The 18196-nt window shown below is 39.0% G+C and overlaps 1 protein-coding gene across 17 annotated transcripts in view; it reads right to left on the bottom strand.

The window, feature by feature from the left end:
• The window catches only part of DST (dystonin), a 309801-nt gene that overhangs the window by 100268 nt on the left and 191337 nt on the right, over positions 1 to 18196 (bottom strand). For all 17 annotated transcript variants that reach the window (XM_049819450.1, XM_049819456.1, XM_049819454.1 and 14 more), the window contains 5 exons: positions 16332 to 16420; positions 15514 to 15649; positions 4907 to 5059; positions 2635 to 2868; positions 953 to 1234 (listed from right to left, as the gene is read on the bottom strand). In XM_049819450.1, coding sequence (XP_049675407.1) covers positions 953 to 1234; positions 2635 to 2868; positions 4907 to 5059; positions 15514 to 15649; positions 16332 to 16420 — 894 coding nt within the window. The remainder of the gene's footprint in view (positions 1 to 952; positions 1235 to 2634; positions 2869 to 4906; positions 5060 to 15513; positions 15650 to 16331; positions 16421 to 18196) is intronic.

Here is an 18196-nt window from a genome sequence, read left to right as displayed (position 1 = left end):
ACAGGAAACAGAACTGTATGCCAAAACCCCCTATCCTTCAAACATATTCTTTGAAAAAAACCTCCATTCTTGAAGGTCTTCTACTCCCATGTAAAATAGCTATGTAAAATAGACTGCTATGCTTTTCTTCCATGAGTACAGTAGACAACTATCCTGTAGGCATTAAGTGCAGAAAAGAACTGTCAAAAAAGTGGAAGTAAAACCATCATGTTCACAAAAACAAACAATCTGATTTTCTTAGGGGTTTTTTAATAAGGAAATGGTATCGGCTATCAGCATAATAATTTTCATCAACATGTCCATCAAACCACACTTAAATGTTCTTGGTTGGTCAACTCTAAGTCAAGACAAGCCATAAAACTGAGTTCTTATTATTTTAAATGCTTCCAATTATCTTATCTGGAAAATGTATTTTTAAAATGCTGCGCTGTAGTTTTACGTAACTCATCCTTCTGAAGCCTTCAAGCAGTGCTTTGCCCATGTGTTAAGTTATAGGGAATGAAGATTGTGATTTCAGCAAACTATTATTTGCAGCTATTGGTAATCAGTGTTCACAGGGAATTGCACGGGGCTGAATCATTTGGCTATTACAAAGATTTTTGAAAAAGTCACATAAAGTGTATGAATTTATGTTGCTGCTTTTTGCAGTTTACTTACCTGCATTAGTTTCTCACGATAAAAATTAAGAATAGACTCACCATCAGGATTCTTAACATTTACCTTGTACAATATGTCCTTTTTCTTATTTTGCAGGCAACAACCATAGTGACAGCAAAAAAGTGACAAATTTGCAATACATTCTAACTACTGCAATTCCTACCACTGTGTACCACTTACTTCCCAATGCCTGTTCCAAAGTCTATGACACAAAGGATGAGATTGAATTCCCTCATGTTGAATGAGAACTGATACACTTGGCACCTAAATGTTGAATAAACCTAGTTAACAGTACCTTGACTTTCTGATACTGCTGGTTCAGATTATCTTCTGTGCTTTTTACTAGCCCATCCACCTGAGTTTCAATGTCTTGCTGAATTTCCAGCAGATTACCATTGACATCATCCTCATCTCCTTCCAAAGCCTTCAGATCTCCCTCTTCAAAGTGTGTTCCATTCTGTTCTATCGCCTGCTTAAATTTCCGGCTGTGCTCCGCTTCTTTATCCACATTTGATAACCAATCCAAGAGATTTTCTATTGTATTTTTACTTTCTTCCAGCTGTTCTATGGCTGCAACCTACATTGAAATTTCACAGTGTCAGTTTAGAAATTGTCTTTAAGCACTACAAAATAGCATATGCAAACAGACCATTTAAAATACATTAACAGTAAACAAAATTTTTGATTGACATATAAGTTGCTATTTTATAAAGAAAAGAAACCCGAAAACAGGTTATTAGTCACACAAATGAAATATGATTTTAATCTCTCTCAAGTGTATCAATACGTATTGGGTTTGCGTGGCAAGGTTTTGGTACTGGGGTGTTACAGGGGTGGCTTCTGTGAGAAGCTGCTAGAAGTTTCCCCCATGTCCAACAGAGCCAATACCAGTTGGCTCTAAGACGGACCCGCCGCTGGCCAAGGCCGAGCCCATCAGTGATGATGGGAACACCTCTGGGAGAACAGATTTAAGAAGCGGAAAAAAACCTGCTCGACGGCAGCCAGAGAGAAAAGTGAGGATATGTGAGAGAAACAACCCTGCGGACCCCCAGGTCAGTGAAGGAGGAGGGGGAGAAGATGCTCCAGGCGCCGGAGCAGAGATTCCCCTGCAGACCGTGGGAAAGACCCTGGTGAGGCAGGCTGTCCCCCTGCAGACCAGGGAGGTCCACGGGGGAGCAGATCTCCACCTGCAGCCTGGGGAGCATCCCATGCTGGAGCAGGGGGATGCCCAAAGGAGGCTGTGACCCCGTGGGAAGCCTGTGCTGGAGCAGGCTCCTGGCAGGACCTGTGGCCCCGTGGAGAGAGGAGCCCACGCTGGAGCATGCTCCTGGCAGGACTTGTGACCCCGTGGGGGACCCACGCTGGAGCAGGCTGTGCCTGAAGGACTGCAGCCCCTGGAGGGGACCCACACTGGAGCAGTTTGTGAAGAACTGCAGCCTGTGGGAGGGACTCACATTGGAGAAGTTTGTGAAGAACTGTCTCCTGTGGGAGGGACCCTATAGTGGAGCAGGGGAAGAGTGCGGAGTCCTCCCCCTGAGGAGGAAGGAGCGGCAGAGACAAGGTGTGAGGAACAGACCCCAACCCCCATTCCCCGTCCCCCTGCGAGGTACAGAAAACCAGGAGTGGAGTTAAGCCAGGAGGGAGGGGTGAGGGGAAGGAGTTTTTAAGATTTGGTTTTACCTCTCATTATCCTACTCTGATTGGATTGGTAAAAAATTAAACTAATTTCCCCAAGTGAAGTCTGTTTTGCCGGTGATGGTAATTGCTGAGTAATCTCACCCTGCCCTTATCTTGACCCACGACCCTTTCGTTATATTTTCTCTCCCCTGTCCAGCTGATGAGGGGAGTGATAGAATGGTTTTGGTGGGCACCTGGCGTCCAGCCAGGGTCAACCCACCACTAAGTAGTAAGTTGCAAGACTAACCCCATAAAACATGAAAAAGTTTGAATAAAGGTATGAAATGGTTGCCTAAAAACCTTTTCTGTTTCCTGCTTAATTGCTGTTGTCATAGCTCTATCCAGTTCTTTTTTGGACTCTTCTGCCTTCTGGCTAAGGACCAAACACTTTGTCTTAGCTTCATTCAACTTCTGTTCAAGTATAGTCTTGTCTTCTTGTGACAACTTTTCTCCATTCTCTTTCAAGAAGTTTTCAGTATTTTTCACAATCTCTGCCAGTGTTTGGGCACTCATTCTCATGTCTTTTTGTATCTCCTTTTGAGAAAAAAGAAAGCAAATAGGAGTAAGTAAATTATTCACCAGATCTTTCCAATTAACTTTACTGGAACTCTCTCTGACCTAGGGGTAAGCACCACACTAGTCTTTTGTAACTTGGGAGAGCGCATGATACATTACTGAATTGCAGATAGGATTATTTAAAAAAAAATAAATCAATTCAATATCTGACATTGCTGCTGTAGCCCAATCTGCCTTTTTTTTAAAAAAAATTGCAAGTCTGTTGGCTTACACTCCTATTCAGGCTGAGGCCACTATTTTTTTTTTGTTTATCAGCTCAAATATTGTATTTCCATGTACACAGAAGAAAATGAATCTTATTTTTTTAGATATCAAGAGATAAAGTAAATCTGCTACTCTGTAGTTAGTAAGGTCAGTCTCCTGACAAATTCTGTTCCATTACTATTCTAACAGAAAGCTGCGGAAAATAAGGGGACTGAATAAAAGCTAGAAAATTGTAGTCATCTTTCCCAGGTGGAAGTATTCCCATATTTCTTGGTTTTGTTCAGGCCAAAAAGGCCGTAAGAATGTTTTTCTTTAATTGTAATTGATCATAATATTTCAATCTCCAAAGCATGTTTAAGTCCATTAAATTTCATAGAAGACAGATATTTAGTTTTAGTTTATCCAAAGCAGTTTGCCTAGTCCTATGATAGAGTCAGATAAAAAAATCTGCCTCCCAGTTATCTGCGGGGAGCTTTAATTACAACAATAATTATGCTGTTGAATACATTCACCCAATTACTGAAACAATGAAGTTTTTTTTCCTTTATATGCAGTATAACACTCTTGAAGCTGCAGGATAAAATATTTGATTCTCATTCTAGACTACAGATTTTGCAGCAATTATAGAATATAGTTTGGCAGGTAAAACTGCAGCTTATTCTAACACTTCAGCAAGTATGTTAGAATGATTTTCCTGGGGACACTATATCAAAACAGGATTCTCTGATAAAGATCTGTGTGCTCTCTTTCAAACAGCTTGCTGAGGATGAAAGCTCTGACTTGATCTATGAAATACCTTTTTTAAGCCCCTATTCCCCTCCTGAGACTCACTTCTACAATAGTGTCTACAAGAAATCAGTCAGCAAATAACAACTAGTCTGCTAGGCAGTCACAAACAGCTGATGGAAAAAAAAGAAGAAAATGCTATATCAGTTCTTCACTCCCATGGGTACCCCATTTAGGTCACAATTTCTTAAGACAGGTAAGCCATATGAAGAGGTACCCCCGGAGTGTCTGTATCTCTCCACTGACTGTAAGGAGAACTTCAACAAACTAGATGTGTTACTTCCAAGATAAGTAAAGCAAGGCAAGATGAATAAGGAAATTTCTGCCTTTCTAGATTACTAAACCTGATATGGAGGTCTACAGTATAGCAAACTACTACTAGGAGAAGGAGGAAAAAGAAGAGTACCAAGTCCTTCAGACCTTTAACTATCATAAACTCAATTAGTATTAGTCAGGACAGAGTAAAAGCTGAAAGGCCTCTGTTACACAAGGACACCAAGGAGATTGCAAGCAACACTGAAAAAAACAGAATTTAAACCAAAACAAGAGTGAGGCAATGGAAACCGTCAGACAAGAAAATGGCTTGCAGCAAAATTCTTCAAAATACTGTGAAGAGGAATAAGTGCTCCCTGATGCCAGTTAAAAAGCTGGTTAAATTATTTTAGCATAATAAACAAGCGTGACTTTATCACATTTGACACAAACAATCTTAAGCTAATATAGAACAAATTTCATGCCCGCTCCACGAGTGCTTCTTGAAATGTCTACTACATATTCGCTATTCTAGTGTCTCCTAGTTTGAAAGGTTTTTCCCACTGCCACGTACTGCAGTGCATTCATGGGCAGCAGTTTAAATGCACGCCATTAAGCCTTTACTTTTGGTAGGTCAAACAAATCTATTTTACTCTCCTTTCACATGACAAGTCTTGTTAGTCAACAAAAGAGTCTAGTCACTCTCCTCTGTGCTCACGTCTTCTTTAACTTATCTGACTAGAATTGTACGTACCTCCTGTTTGGTCTGGTATTGTTCTAGCTCAGCCTTGCTGTCTCCAATAACAAGAGACTCTTGCTGTCCGATGAGTCGATTTTCAGTCTGTGTAAGCAAATCACAGATTTCCTGGAGTTTCTCTTTGCATTCCTGCTGCCGTTCAGCCACATCCTATATTAGAGCCAAGTACAATTGAACAATAAAACAAAACCATCCTCACTTCAGGAACTAACAGACACTCTAATAGGAATTACCTTTGAACATCAATATTGCAAAGCGATCATTTTAAAAGTATGCTGTAAACATGATAGCAGTGGTACAAAGAGCAAGATGAACATAGAGAAGTTATGGGTAGACCTCAAATATGTTGTAAGTAAAAGAGACCATGTTTGATGGAATTGCCCAATAGAAGTCTGGCCATGCATATGTGAAAGATGACATCTCCAAACGACAGGAGTGAAAATCCAGTCTCTTATCTGCTTGAAACCTGTGATAAACACTATTAATTCTGAAAAAAGGATATCAAAACAGAGGTTAGTTGTGATCCTGAGTTAGCTCTTGTTGGTATGCATGTTACCTGAGTAGAAAATGTTGACTTTTTAAGCAGTAAAAAAGAACAAAACATGCAAGCTCATTATTGTTACTAAGTCCTAGAGAAATTACCTATACCTTTCCTTTACTCAATTTTACGTTTCTTTCACAAAGTATGGTGGAAAGATACATTCTTAGAATAGCAAAATAATACCAAGTCTTCAGAATGCTAAAAGACCTTTCATTACACATAAACTTGGGGCTGAGGTGGTGATTCTGAGTCTTAACAGTGCTTCTGTGAGAGAAGAAGAAATGCAGTTACACTGCAGCATCTTATTAGCCTCCTTTGGCTCTACAAAGGCTGCTTATGCTTGCCAACTGCAGCCCTGCCAGCTGAAAAGGTAACTGTCCCAACTTGACTCATAGCTTTCCCAGTGGCCATGGCTACAATTGCAAATATCATAGCTGATTTACTCATATGTTTGTCCCTCTAACCTGTCTCAGTCAAAACAAACCATAGTAGCAGGGATTTAAACAAATCTGGTTCTTTGACTATAAAGACCTAGAAAAAAGGTCACAGAAGCGGACAACCTGGCAAATGAAAAGAAAAGAAAATCTTCAGCAAGACAGAAGTGATTAGCAATGGTGTGGTAGTAAATTCACTGATCAATACAGCTGCAGCCAGAAGAGTTCACTGCTTCATTTAATTACCGATATAGCTACTAAACAAACAACACTTGTGAGAAACCTCAAGTAAACTTCTCTCATTGCTAGAAAGAGCAGACCTGGTCACTTCAGGCTGTACAGATCCTAATGCACAAAACTGCATCTGTCCATAATCTAATATGCTGTTTCTGTGACTGTACCAAGGAAAGACAAAAATGGCAATTCACCAAACGTGATCAATACCATCTTTGTAGAACTATGAATGTATCTGTAGTAAAAACATGAGAAGATAGTAATATACTTAATACTGCATGCTGGTATTAAAACTCCTCATCCATAGACAGAAACACTCGGCACACATTTACACAGAAAGGCAAACCTTCTGATCACCCAGCTCTTGTGCTGCCTGTAACTGAGTCTCTGAACTTTCCACTTGAGATATTAATGCTTCCTGTACTTCCTGAAAAGATTTCTGGGTGGTATTTAAGAGCCTCAGCAGCTGTTTGCTCTGATTAGGAGAAAGATCTTGAGCATGTTCAGAAATGAAGAACTGAACATCAAATGCAGTGGACTCCAGTTGCATTTTTTTACAGCTGAGCTCTGCAGCACTGTTCTGTAAAAGAGAAGGAAATGACTAGCAATGAAGACAAATTTGGTACAAATAAAACACAAGTATCGCTACCCTCTTAGCCCCTGTTCCAAAATGCTTTTGGGAGACAGTTCAGCCACAGCAAATCAAAACTCTGTGTCAGAATCATTCTGACACATTCAGATACGACATTTGAATTTGTGCATGGTTTGCCTCTAGGACAGTCCATGTCCAAGTAATAAATGAGATGACCTTGAACATCTCTATATTTCCTTGCTCTCTCATGGATCTGAAAACTGGCTGACCTTCAACTCTGGAAGATTTATGGCAGATTAGGTTTAATGTTTCCAGCTTCTAGGCCTGAAGAGTCAGAAGTGTTAAAATATTTACTTGAAAGCATTTCTATTCTTAAGTTCCCAGTGAGAACCCCCATTTCCAGCAGTGTGGCAAATTCTGCCCATAGTTATGCACTGTGCAGCCCCTATGACATTACCATGCATACTGGAAACCTATTAAAGCACAGTAAAATAATGTCATTTTTATCATTCATACATACAGAAGGGTATGAACTTTCCTAAAAATTTGATCTGATTTGTTTTTCATGACTCATTTCATGGAGTGTGCAATGAAGAGGCTTTTTGTCTTTCCCCATCTTCTGTTCTCACATATAATTGATTCTGAAGGTAATTAAACTTCAGTACAGATTCTGGACCTTTTGCATAAAGATCCAATTTTAATCACTGAAATATTTGTATTATAAATTAGATTTCCAAAAAGGTTCAGGTTTATTGCAACAAATGTAAGCAGAACCAATAGCTTTCTCAGTAAGCCAAACTCTATCAATATTTTTTTCAAGAGAAAAAGCAAATCAACAAGATTGTTTTACTGGATTATCAAGTAGTTATGTTCTTAAGTAATTAGTTCTAGCTGTCTGTCTAAGCGATAGAGGTTAATAAGCAGGTATACAAAATCTAGCTAATAATTCATAATAAGTAGCAACATCTGTCAGAAGCACTGACACCTGCCATAAAGGATACTTACTTTAAACAGCTCTAAACTTTTCTTCATCTCTTCTATATCATTAGTATCCACTGTGAAGTCATTCACAATTTTACTGTATTCTGTGATCCAGTCTGAAAATCTCTGCAGTTTGCTTAGGAGTTGCTGGTGTAACACTGCAAGCTTAGACTAGAAAGGAAAGTTGTATATTTAGTTACGCCCCTGGCATCTAGTCACATTTTCTATCATATTAAATAGAACCATACATGTATTTTTATATTAAGACAAAACAGAACAAAGCAAAACCAAATTCCTTCTTTTTAGTCAAATTACCTTGAAGAAAACCAAGGTAAAAACATACACTGATAAAAACATACCATTTCTGAGTCAAGAGCACAGACTATTTGTTTTGCTCGTTTTGAAGACGCATCACAGACCACCGAAAATGCTTCCTGCAAATAGTCATAGCTTATCTTTAGCTCTTTAAGTTTCTCTTCAGGAATATCCCTGTTACAAAACTTGAAAAACTCTTCTGTCAACTTCATGTCCTTTTTTAGGATAATTGTAAAGGTAGCCAGTCCTGATTCAAATGACTACAAAGAGAATATACATAAAATGCATTAAGTTACTGAGCAAGAAAGATGTAAATCTGAAATACTTTATTTATATTTGAACTCTCTTTTTTTTTTTTTTTTTTTTTTTTTTTTAATTTAAGGGCTTTTCCTAGCACCCATCACTGAAGTTCAAGCATAAAGAACACTTTACTTACCTCTAGCTGTTCCAGTTCATCTTTTAGTATTTCCAGGTTGTTACTAATAGGCTGTTGGTTATCTAGGTGGCTTTTCATATCTTGAAGCACTGTCAAATGTCCTTGCATTTTCTCTGTTAACTTTAAACATTGCTGTATTCCATTAACCTGAAAATGATTTTTAACAGTACAAAAAGGTTTTCCAAACTGACAGACTTGAAAATAAGCAATGAAAGTCATTGCTTTAATTATAATTTATTTTAAATTTATCATTTAATTTTTCAACCACTTTTTCAGTAATTATTCTTTCTAACACTCCAAAGCATTCATTCAATTCTTTTAACACAGGACATGTAGCACATACCAGCTGTTAGCTACGTACCGTGCTAGTGGGGGTGTCTTCCAGGACTGCTTCTTTTGTTTGGAAAATGGGCTCAGTAAAGTCTTTGGACAGGCTGTCTGTCTTCCCATGCTCCTGCTCACTTTTCCAAGCAACAGCTGCATCATTTGCCAACGTTTTCTCTTTAGCAATTTCTGATCCAACCCCCGATTGTTCTGTTGAGAAAAGAGTACAAAGCCCATCTACTTTGCCTTTACCCTCATGTTCTGTGATGATACCAGCAACCTGTGAGCTTGAAAGCAAACCACTTAACAGCTCCTCTAACTTGCTTGTACTTTCATCTCCAGGTGAGATTTGAAAAATCTCCAGAAGTTCAGAAGTACTAAGTTTTGGAACAGGACCTTTCACTTCTGTTTCACTCTTCCTTTCATCTGGATCAGCCATCTTTTGCTTGTAGGATTCCTGCTTCAGAATATCACGAAGAAGATCGGGACTTCTGCAATCAGGCCAAAGCGATGAAAGAGCATCACTGTCCTTCGGCTCTGTACGTGGTGTGGTAACCATTAATGCAGCTCTAACAGCATTTCTTATTTGCTTGAGATTTGACCCACTAGACTTGTCACTCCCAAGCTGGGTGCTTCTAACCATTGTAAGTAAATTTTGCATTAAAATTTTGGTATCAGAGTAACTTAGGGGTTCACCCTCCTGCTTGCAGTAAACATGTTCCATTTTCAATTTCCTTTGTAGTACATTCTTTAAGTCTTCCATTAGCGTGTCAGACACTTCTGGTGATTGTGAAATACCTTCCTTTACTTGAAAATCTTTGCAGGGTCCCACTTCCTTTTGCAACGACTGCATGGACATTTGTTTTTTGAAACCATTTCCAAGGGAAGAAGTCTCTCTGGCCATGATATTTTCTCCCTTTTTGTTTTTCAGCATCTCATGTTCTTTCTGGCCACCAGAATTCAAGTCAGCCCCTATGCTGCTCAGAATTGCAGAAGAAACATCAGTGGTATCGGTATGACTCCCAGAAGATAGCACTTCATTCCCATCCCCCGATTCTTTGGCGTCCTCAATACCTCCTAAAGCATCTGCTTTTATTGGGGAAAATTCACTACCATTGCTGCTTTTGTTTTCTGAAACATTTTTAAGAACATTTTCAGTATTTTGACAGGTAACTCTCCCTGTTTCTTTAGTTATGCTAATTTCCTTTGGTTTCACTGTATCAGTTGGGGGGAAAGAATAAGTGTTAAATTCACTTGAATGCATTTCTTCTGTATTTAGCAGAGAATCCTTTGCATTCTGTATACTCTTTTTCCCTTTTTCCCTATTCTCAGAGTAACAGGATTCAGTTTCACCCAATTCTGAACGGCCACCTTCTTTTATGTCTGTTGTATATTGTTTTAAAGCAGTGGAAATGTTAAAATCTCTCTTAAATTCATCTGACTTCGCACCACCTCCAATGTCAAGCAAAGCTTGATCTACATTTACTTTTTCTTTACTTGAAATAGGAGTTTCTCTATCAGCTTTAATTACTGCTGCATCAAATATTTCCCCAAGGCTTTCCATCTGAATGGGACTTTTACTTAGCCCCATGAAATCACATTCCTCCATAACATTTACTCTATTTTTGTTTTCTGTAAGAATTTCAAAACTGCTTCCTATTTGATCATGCTTCCAACTGGTGACTGGATGTACTTGGTCACTAAATGAACTATCACCATCACCCAAATAAGGCATATCCATAAGGAATTTATTGTCTATTTGGGATGAACTTTCCTTTAATTGTTCCATACCAGCCATATTATTCAATACTTTTTCCTCTGCAAATCCTGCTTCTCTCTGTCTTTGCCTATAATTTGAATGTAACATTGGCGTGGTATTATTATTTTTATTCATGCTATCAATAAAGCATTCCGAGAGAAGCAAATTTGTCTGAGTACTTTCATCATCATCAGTAGCTTGCTTTGTAATTAGGAAGGCTGTTACACTAACATCAGATGTCACAGTATCATCAAGAAGCTGAGAACTTGGAACCTTAAGCTGTTCTTTATTATTTTCTTCACTCTTACAGGATGTCCATTTAGTGTCAAAGGTATTTTCAGACTGTACAGGCTCAGTATTATCTTGTGACCTGTGTGTACTTTTGACACAAGTCCCATATACATCTTCTGTTTCCTGCAGTCTGTCTTCTTCACTTGTACATGTAAGACCAACACATCTTTCCTCAGAAACATCTGACGCAGATTCACATTTTCCTGACGATAGCTCTCCATTTTCATGGTTAGACTGGAATCGCAAAGTATATCCTGTCTTGTGGCCTAAAGAATAGCAACAGTCATCAATATTCTGATTATTTTCATTGCTATTTTCTATGTCTCCTAAGGAAATTAACAGCTGGTCACCTTTGTTTATACATTGATGATGTGAATAAAAAATATCCATTTCTTCACCACTGTCAGAATCAGTATCAGAGTCATCATAATTATCATAATCCTCCTCATCATCTTCCTCCTCCTGTGTACCCTCAGATTCATCCTCACAGGAGTCACCTTCCACTTTCACTTCATCTTCCTCCTTTCTGTCTTGTACTTCTGCTTCGTACATCTTCCATGAAGAACTAAGGCCTCCCTCCTTTCCTCCTTCACTCTCCAGAGTAACTGGTAATTTTTGCTCCTTCTCTCCAAAGCTCCCTGTTCTTTCCTCTTCTTCCTCAGGGTTTCTTTCCATAGTTTCAGCAGAAGCTGTATTTATGCTCTCAGGTAGCCCTGTCAGATTTACATGGACACTCTCTCCAGCATTAGTTGCAAATTCTTGAAAAGAGCTGGTCTCTTCTCTCAGGGTTATTAGACCACCTCTCTCCTCTAGAAAACCTAATGCAACTGATGTTCCAGACAATTCTGGCACTGGTGTATCATCATCCCCCAGCTGCAAGGTATCAAAACAATCATCACCTTGAGGAGTGTCATAGGAATCATCATCATCATCATCAACTTGTGGAGTATCATAGACATCACTGCCATCATCATCAGCCTGAGGTGTTTCATAGGCATCATTGTCATCATCATCAAACTGAGAGCTGTCATCTTCAGAGGCTACCTCACCACATTCATGCTGCAAGCAGTTACTTTCAAACTGTGGGATGGCGTCACTCCCTTCTACTGATGAGTCAGAACTACTGTCACACAGCAGTAACTTTTTGAACGTAAGATTGCTTTCTTCTACTGTTAGCCTTTGTGCTGTGCCGTTACAGTCCCTCACAGGTGGTCCATCATCTATAACAGTATCGCGATCCAACAAAGGCCTGCAGTGCATATCTCCATTGTCTTCTAGACACAGCTTACTCTGCAAATCAATACAATCTTCCAAGAACGGCCTGCCATGTACATAAAGATATTCCTCTAGGGATGGCCTGTTGTGTACGTCAGTGTAATCCCATAGAGGTTGCTCACTATATTCACTATCTTCAAACTGTAGTGTGTCACCACGTTGACTAACCAATTCTTCTGGAAGTCTATATTCAGTATCTGCACTGATGGATGAACCAAGACTTCTCTGAAAATCATCTTTCTTGCTGTTATCCAGTATCATTCTGCTATTGTCAGCTTGCAATATGTGAGGCTCGTATTTTGTGCACCTTTCCAGCTCTCTCCAGGTTTCATTATCTGACAAATCATTTACGCTCAAGGTGTTCTGTAAGGTTTTATCATTCCTGTTTTCAGTACCCAAACTGTCTGCCATATGAATCTCTTCTATCTCTTTTTCTGAAATAAAATTCAGATTTGAGTCATTTGGAAGACGTCCTTCAACATTTCCTGAATTCGCCTTCTGACTGTTATGCTTACACTGTTCTGTCCACTCAGAAACCTCCAGAAGACCTCTGAGTGCATTTCTGTTCACGGAATTTTGAGTGCTACTTACTACATTTCTAGGTTCTGTAGGGTTACTTAGCAACATCTCACGTGGATATTCTGATTGTTCAGTACCAACAGCATTGCAAATATCTGGTCTACACACATGGAGATCTGCTCCCTGTAAAGATATGTAATTCCCCAAATCTTCAAACTGATTTAATTTCCTGTTATTAGAAGTATTCTCAGCACCTGAAAGATCACCCTGACCACTGCCTGTGACTTTATTAAAGTGGACACTGCCAGCTGACTTTAGGTTAATTCCTTTCAAGCTTACGTATTTCTTATTGAACTCCATTTCTGACACATTGGCATCGTACGCAGCACCATCACCTTCCAGCAACATATTGATGGCTTCTTGCAGTTGTCCATCATATAATAGAAGTCTTCCTCCAGTGTTTGCATCCATATAACTGTTCACCATCAGATAAGATATGAATAATTTCTTAGCTTGATCTAAATTATGACATACAGGGCCTTCTGTGCCAGAATCTTCATGTTCTTCCTCACAGTCATGAAATGCAGATGGCAGGAGTTCATACATCGATAACCATTTTGCAGCATTTTTACAAGGGGACTCTAATTCTCCTACATTGGGCATTTTATCTGGTAAGGTCACATTGGTCAAAACAGATACAGTATTGATGTCTATCATTCCTGATTGTGCAGCCTTATCTAGACTGACTACTTCACAAGTTTCTGGAATGTAAAGCGCAGCTATCTTCTGTCTATCATTTAGTATTTTGAATGCCAACTCATTTGTTATCATCTCTTGGTGCAAAGAAGTTGATATGGGGAATATTTCACCAGTGTGAGGCCAAATTAGTCCAACAAAGCCTCTCTGTGCTTCTAACACCAGCAGTGCACTGGTAGATGATATCAAGTTGCATTGAACAGCTTCATCAACAGTCAAGCGTTTTCCTGAATTTGGACAAAGAATTCCACCAGTCTGAACCTGATGTGTGAGGATCCCACAAGCAGTGTCCTGATCTATCATCCCTTGTCTCACGGCCTCTTCCACAGTCATTCGCTTCCCTGAGTCAGGGTCAATTATACCTCCAGACATTAGCTGAGCACCCAGCAGCCTAAACATTGTTTCCCGATCGACGAGTCCTTCATGGGCTGCCCTCAAAATAGTTACCTTCCTTCCACATTTCAGTGTGATTCTACCTTTTTCTTGTGGTTTCACAGGTAGGAGTCTTAAGCCAGTTTCTTCATGTATTACGCTTCTATGAACTATCTGTTCAAGGGAAATCTTCTCAGCACAGTTAGGGTCTATGAGATCTTTACATGTGTCTTGTCTTTCTAGAAGCTTTGTATATAATGTTGGAGAAATCAGGTTTCTCTGGAAAGCATTCTGCAAAGTCAGGTTTTCTCCAGTAGATGGCAAAATCAAGTGCCCACTTGAAAGCTGATTCTCAAGAATTTTAATAGCCAAAGGTTCTGAAATTAGACTTTGTTCTAAAGCTGATACAACTGGAAGATTTGATAATGATGATTCTGAAATAAGCTTCTTTGCATTACTTAATTCCTGCAACTGTAACAGAGTCTGCTCATCAATTAAGGCATGAGCTTTAGCTTCTTCCAAATCATAACATACTCCTAATTCTGGAGAAATGATTCCAGAAAGGATCAGCTGATTCTCAAGCAATCTAATTCCAGTGTCATAGTCAATAAAACCTTTTAAAATAGACTGAAAGACTGAAAGGACTTCTCCAGTCGTTTGGTCAATGACACCAGCAATGACTTTATTCACCTAAAAAGGAATATAAAAGAAAAGCTATCACTATTTTCAGACTGTATATTTTAAATTTTCTTTTGATTTTGAATGCATAATAAGCATAAAAACATGTACTTACCAGGCCTGAAGGAATGCTGTGAATGTTAGCAGCTCAAATGCGCAAGTGATCTATGTCAATCATTCAACAGCACACGTTGTGATAAAAGATTTAAAATCAACATGCATCTGTGAATTGAAAACCTATGCTTTGCATACATAAATAGGGTTAGTGAAAGACAGAAGAAGAAATGATTGCAGAGTGAGTAAATAGAACATATACCTGAAAGGCAAATTTTCATGCTCTAAATGTCTGTGAAAGGTTAGAATATTCGGAAACAGTATGCGATTCAAAACAACCATGCTATTCATGTTTACAGCATACAGCACTTCTGTATATACACTCAACAACATGGAATCAGATACTCTAGCACCAAATATTGCATTTAGTTTGCATGGAAAGCATGAAGTCAGTTTGGCAACATTATTTCAACTAATTGCACAGACACTGCCTCTACGTGTACATGAGAACACTCATTTGCAATGAAATTTTTGAGAATTCCATATTTAAGATTAAGATCCATTAACAAATGTATTTGTAGTGTCTCAGAGCTAATCACGTTATGTGCTCCCATTTTCACATCCAGATAAATGTTAAGAAAAACTGCAAGTAGATCTGTTCTAGGACATTTCTGAGTGATATATGGGAGAGATTAACATGTTATTTTATGATGTCATTTTTGCAGCGGAAACAGACTTATCTAGCAGTCAAAGAATGGCTTTTAAGAGACGAGTTAAGAGATGAATGATTTGTTTATCTTTCTTCATGCAAGGCACACATAATTAAGACTCTTCACAAAAAAACCCTGATGAGCAGCACATTCATATGTGCAGGTAAGGTCACACACAGAGTTCCATAATAAATACACAAACCCTTCAGTCAATTATAACTCAAATTCCTTTACACACTATTAATTGCAGCGTCTTCCTTTACTGATCAGGTGTAGTTCCAAAACCATGCAGTAAATCTCAAGAGACTGAAATGTATGTTTCAATCTTGTTACCTTTTCTTCCATCTTTTCATCACCCAGATACTGTGCTTCCTGTAGCTGCTTCAAAGCTTCATTGGATAACAAACTGTAGCTCTCCTGAAGGGATCTGACTTGCTTTTCCATTTCATTTCTCTCTTCATCTGTCATTCTATTAAGAAAAAAAAAAAAAAAAAAAAAAGAGAAAAACGGAAAAAGGAGATATCTTTGAGTAATCTGTAACCTGTAGGGAGTGATCTGCTTACCTTTACTAAAAAAAGCGGGAGAAAATTGGTAAAAGTAGTCTGAAAAAAATATAGCCTCATTACAAGGATGTTCAAGAAAGGTACAATCTACTTGCAGTCATTCAGGAAAAGAAGCTACAGTCATCTAGAATTTATGTTGAATTATCACTAAAGCATTTAACATTTGCATATGCCTTTGTCTACTGATTATCAGTCAAGACAGGTGACATAGCCAGCAAGGAGTTATGCGATATCTCAGTAATTTAATATCTTAAACAGCCTGATTTCAGACACAGATGAAACAAACTTGTGACATACAGTTCAACTACTAATTTACTCCTAATTTGTTAATTGACTTCAAATGAAAATTACTGTCTAATGTTTTTTAAGCTGGCCAGAGGCATATAAACCTAGCCAAATTCTTGAAATAAAACTGCATAAAGCTTCCCCAAATGGGAACATAAACTTATAAATTTAAAGAAAAAAACTGACATATTTGTATGTGAAATGTGATTGGAACTATGAGATGAGGATATGATTTCTTTTTAAGCAAACAGTATGTACTGATTCAATTAATTTACATTATTTAAAAATTATAAAATGGCATACTTGTCACTGTGCTTAGCTAAAAATGACTGAGTAGTCTGCAGAGCTTCAGCTATTTGTTCTTTCTTGGTTGACATTTCATCCAGGGAAATCTGAAAAATAAATAACCTGTGTTCAAGACTTAACTATGCACATACATATGTGAAGAAAAACAAACAAACATAGTATTTCTATCTGGGACTAAACTCAATAGTATAAAAACTTGATTTTTTTTCTTTAAATACCAGCTATTCTTAGAGCGATATTACATACTATGGAATTGTATCATTTATCATTTATATATGGATAAGTCATTGTGCTGTCATTTGGATAAATAAGCTGTTTGTATTAGAAAACTATTGTGTGAGACAAAGAGAATTTATTTTAAAATGTTGTTCTAAAATTAACGAATCATTTAAAACCACTTATTATAGTTGGCACAGTTTAAAGCAGCTTTATAAAGATAAGCGTACAATAGTCATTGCAAGAAGCTGCTCACCAACATGAGAGATAACAATTTAAAAAACTTACCAGAAGGCCACAAACCTTCATGAAATTGAGTGACAGAGAAATATGCAGTATCAGACACTTAGAAAAAATGAATCACTTATTAATATTCTCCCTGCTATCATTTCTGTGTCATCCCCACTAAAGCACTTGTTCTGGCAGAGGAACTTGTGAGAATTTAATCTTTTAACTTTTCTGAGAAATTGTCTGCAGTCTCTTCAAAGAAAAGCACGTATTTTGGATAAATAAAATCCAAGAGAACTCTAGCAAGTGCTTGGGCTTTGCATTCACCTGGGTCTGGACACAACCAATTCTGCCCCTGCGTGCATCACGTCAAAGGGCCTGAGCGCGGTCTCAAACAGAGCCTCCCTTTGCAATTGCCGCCAGCCAGCCACAATCCCACCACTTTGTGCTGCCTGGACAGAAATCAAGACAGCAAGCGCTGCATGCACTACACAAGAAGGCAAAGTGAGCGGGCTGAGGTACCAGATGGGGTCATGAGCTCCACTTTCCTCAGGGAACCGGCATCGCTGTGGTTGCTGTGTGTGCCCCTTCACGACTGGCACCTGCTTCTCTACCTGCTCCACTGCTCCACCCCACAGCACCCCGAACCACTCTGTGAAATGTATTTCAGCTAACATTGGCTACCAAATCACTAGTCTGTATGTTTCTACAAAACTTATCAAGGCACCTGTGCTAGTCAGTGGAGACGCACAATCAGGCACCTCTGGAAGGTGATGCTACCTTGCCGGGCCATTTCACAAGGGAAGGAAACACCCTCGGAAATGTCCATCTCCCACAGGCTGGAGGAGGCCAAGGTGGCTAACTCGCAGGTTACCTGCTGAGGGCTTCGGCTGGATGGGGAAGATGCCAGCCGTAGCTGCTGTGGTAAGCTGAGATGGTCTAAGGAGTTGAGTGCTGGCTCAACGCTGACAAAGGTTTGCACTGGTATCATTAACAACGGCAGAAAAAGACCAATGCTGACTGTTTTTGCAAATCCTTATCCTAACTATTAGTGATTTATCAATCAATATGCTCAAATCAATACAAGCTTACTTCCTCCTGTAGATATAGGGACAAACTCAGTAACAAAACTAGCACTGGCCCTCTATGAACAAGCAGCGCGCTGGGACCAGTGGCCATCAGGACTGCTGACCTGCCTGACAGCACGCTTGATTTATGCACACGCTGCTCCAGCGGCTCTAAGTGGCACCAGCATGCATGACCAAAATAAAAAATGCAGGAACAGGCTGCCAGGAGGGCCAAAATCATGTTTGCATGACCATACACCCAGCCCTGTACTGAGGGATATGGAAAAGATACTGCTCCATCTCTCTGCTGCTCAGTGTGCAGGTAGACCTTCACCTCCCGAAATCTTTTTC

The sequence above is a fragment of the Accipiter gentilis genome, chromosome 16 (genome assembly GCF_929443795.1).
Source record: "Accipiter gentilis chromosome 16, bAccGen1.1, whole genome shotgun sequence".
NCBI classification, from domain to species: Eukaryota; Metazoa; Chordata; class Aves; order Accipitriformes; family Accipitridae; genus Astur; species Astur gentilis.
This window is presented reverse-complemented; position numbering and strand designations above follow the sequence as displayed.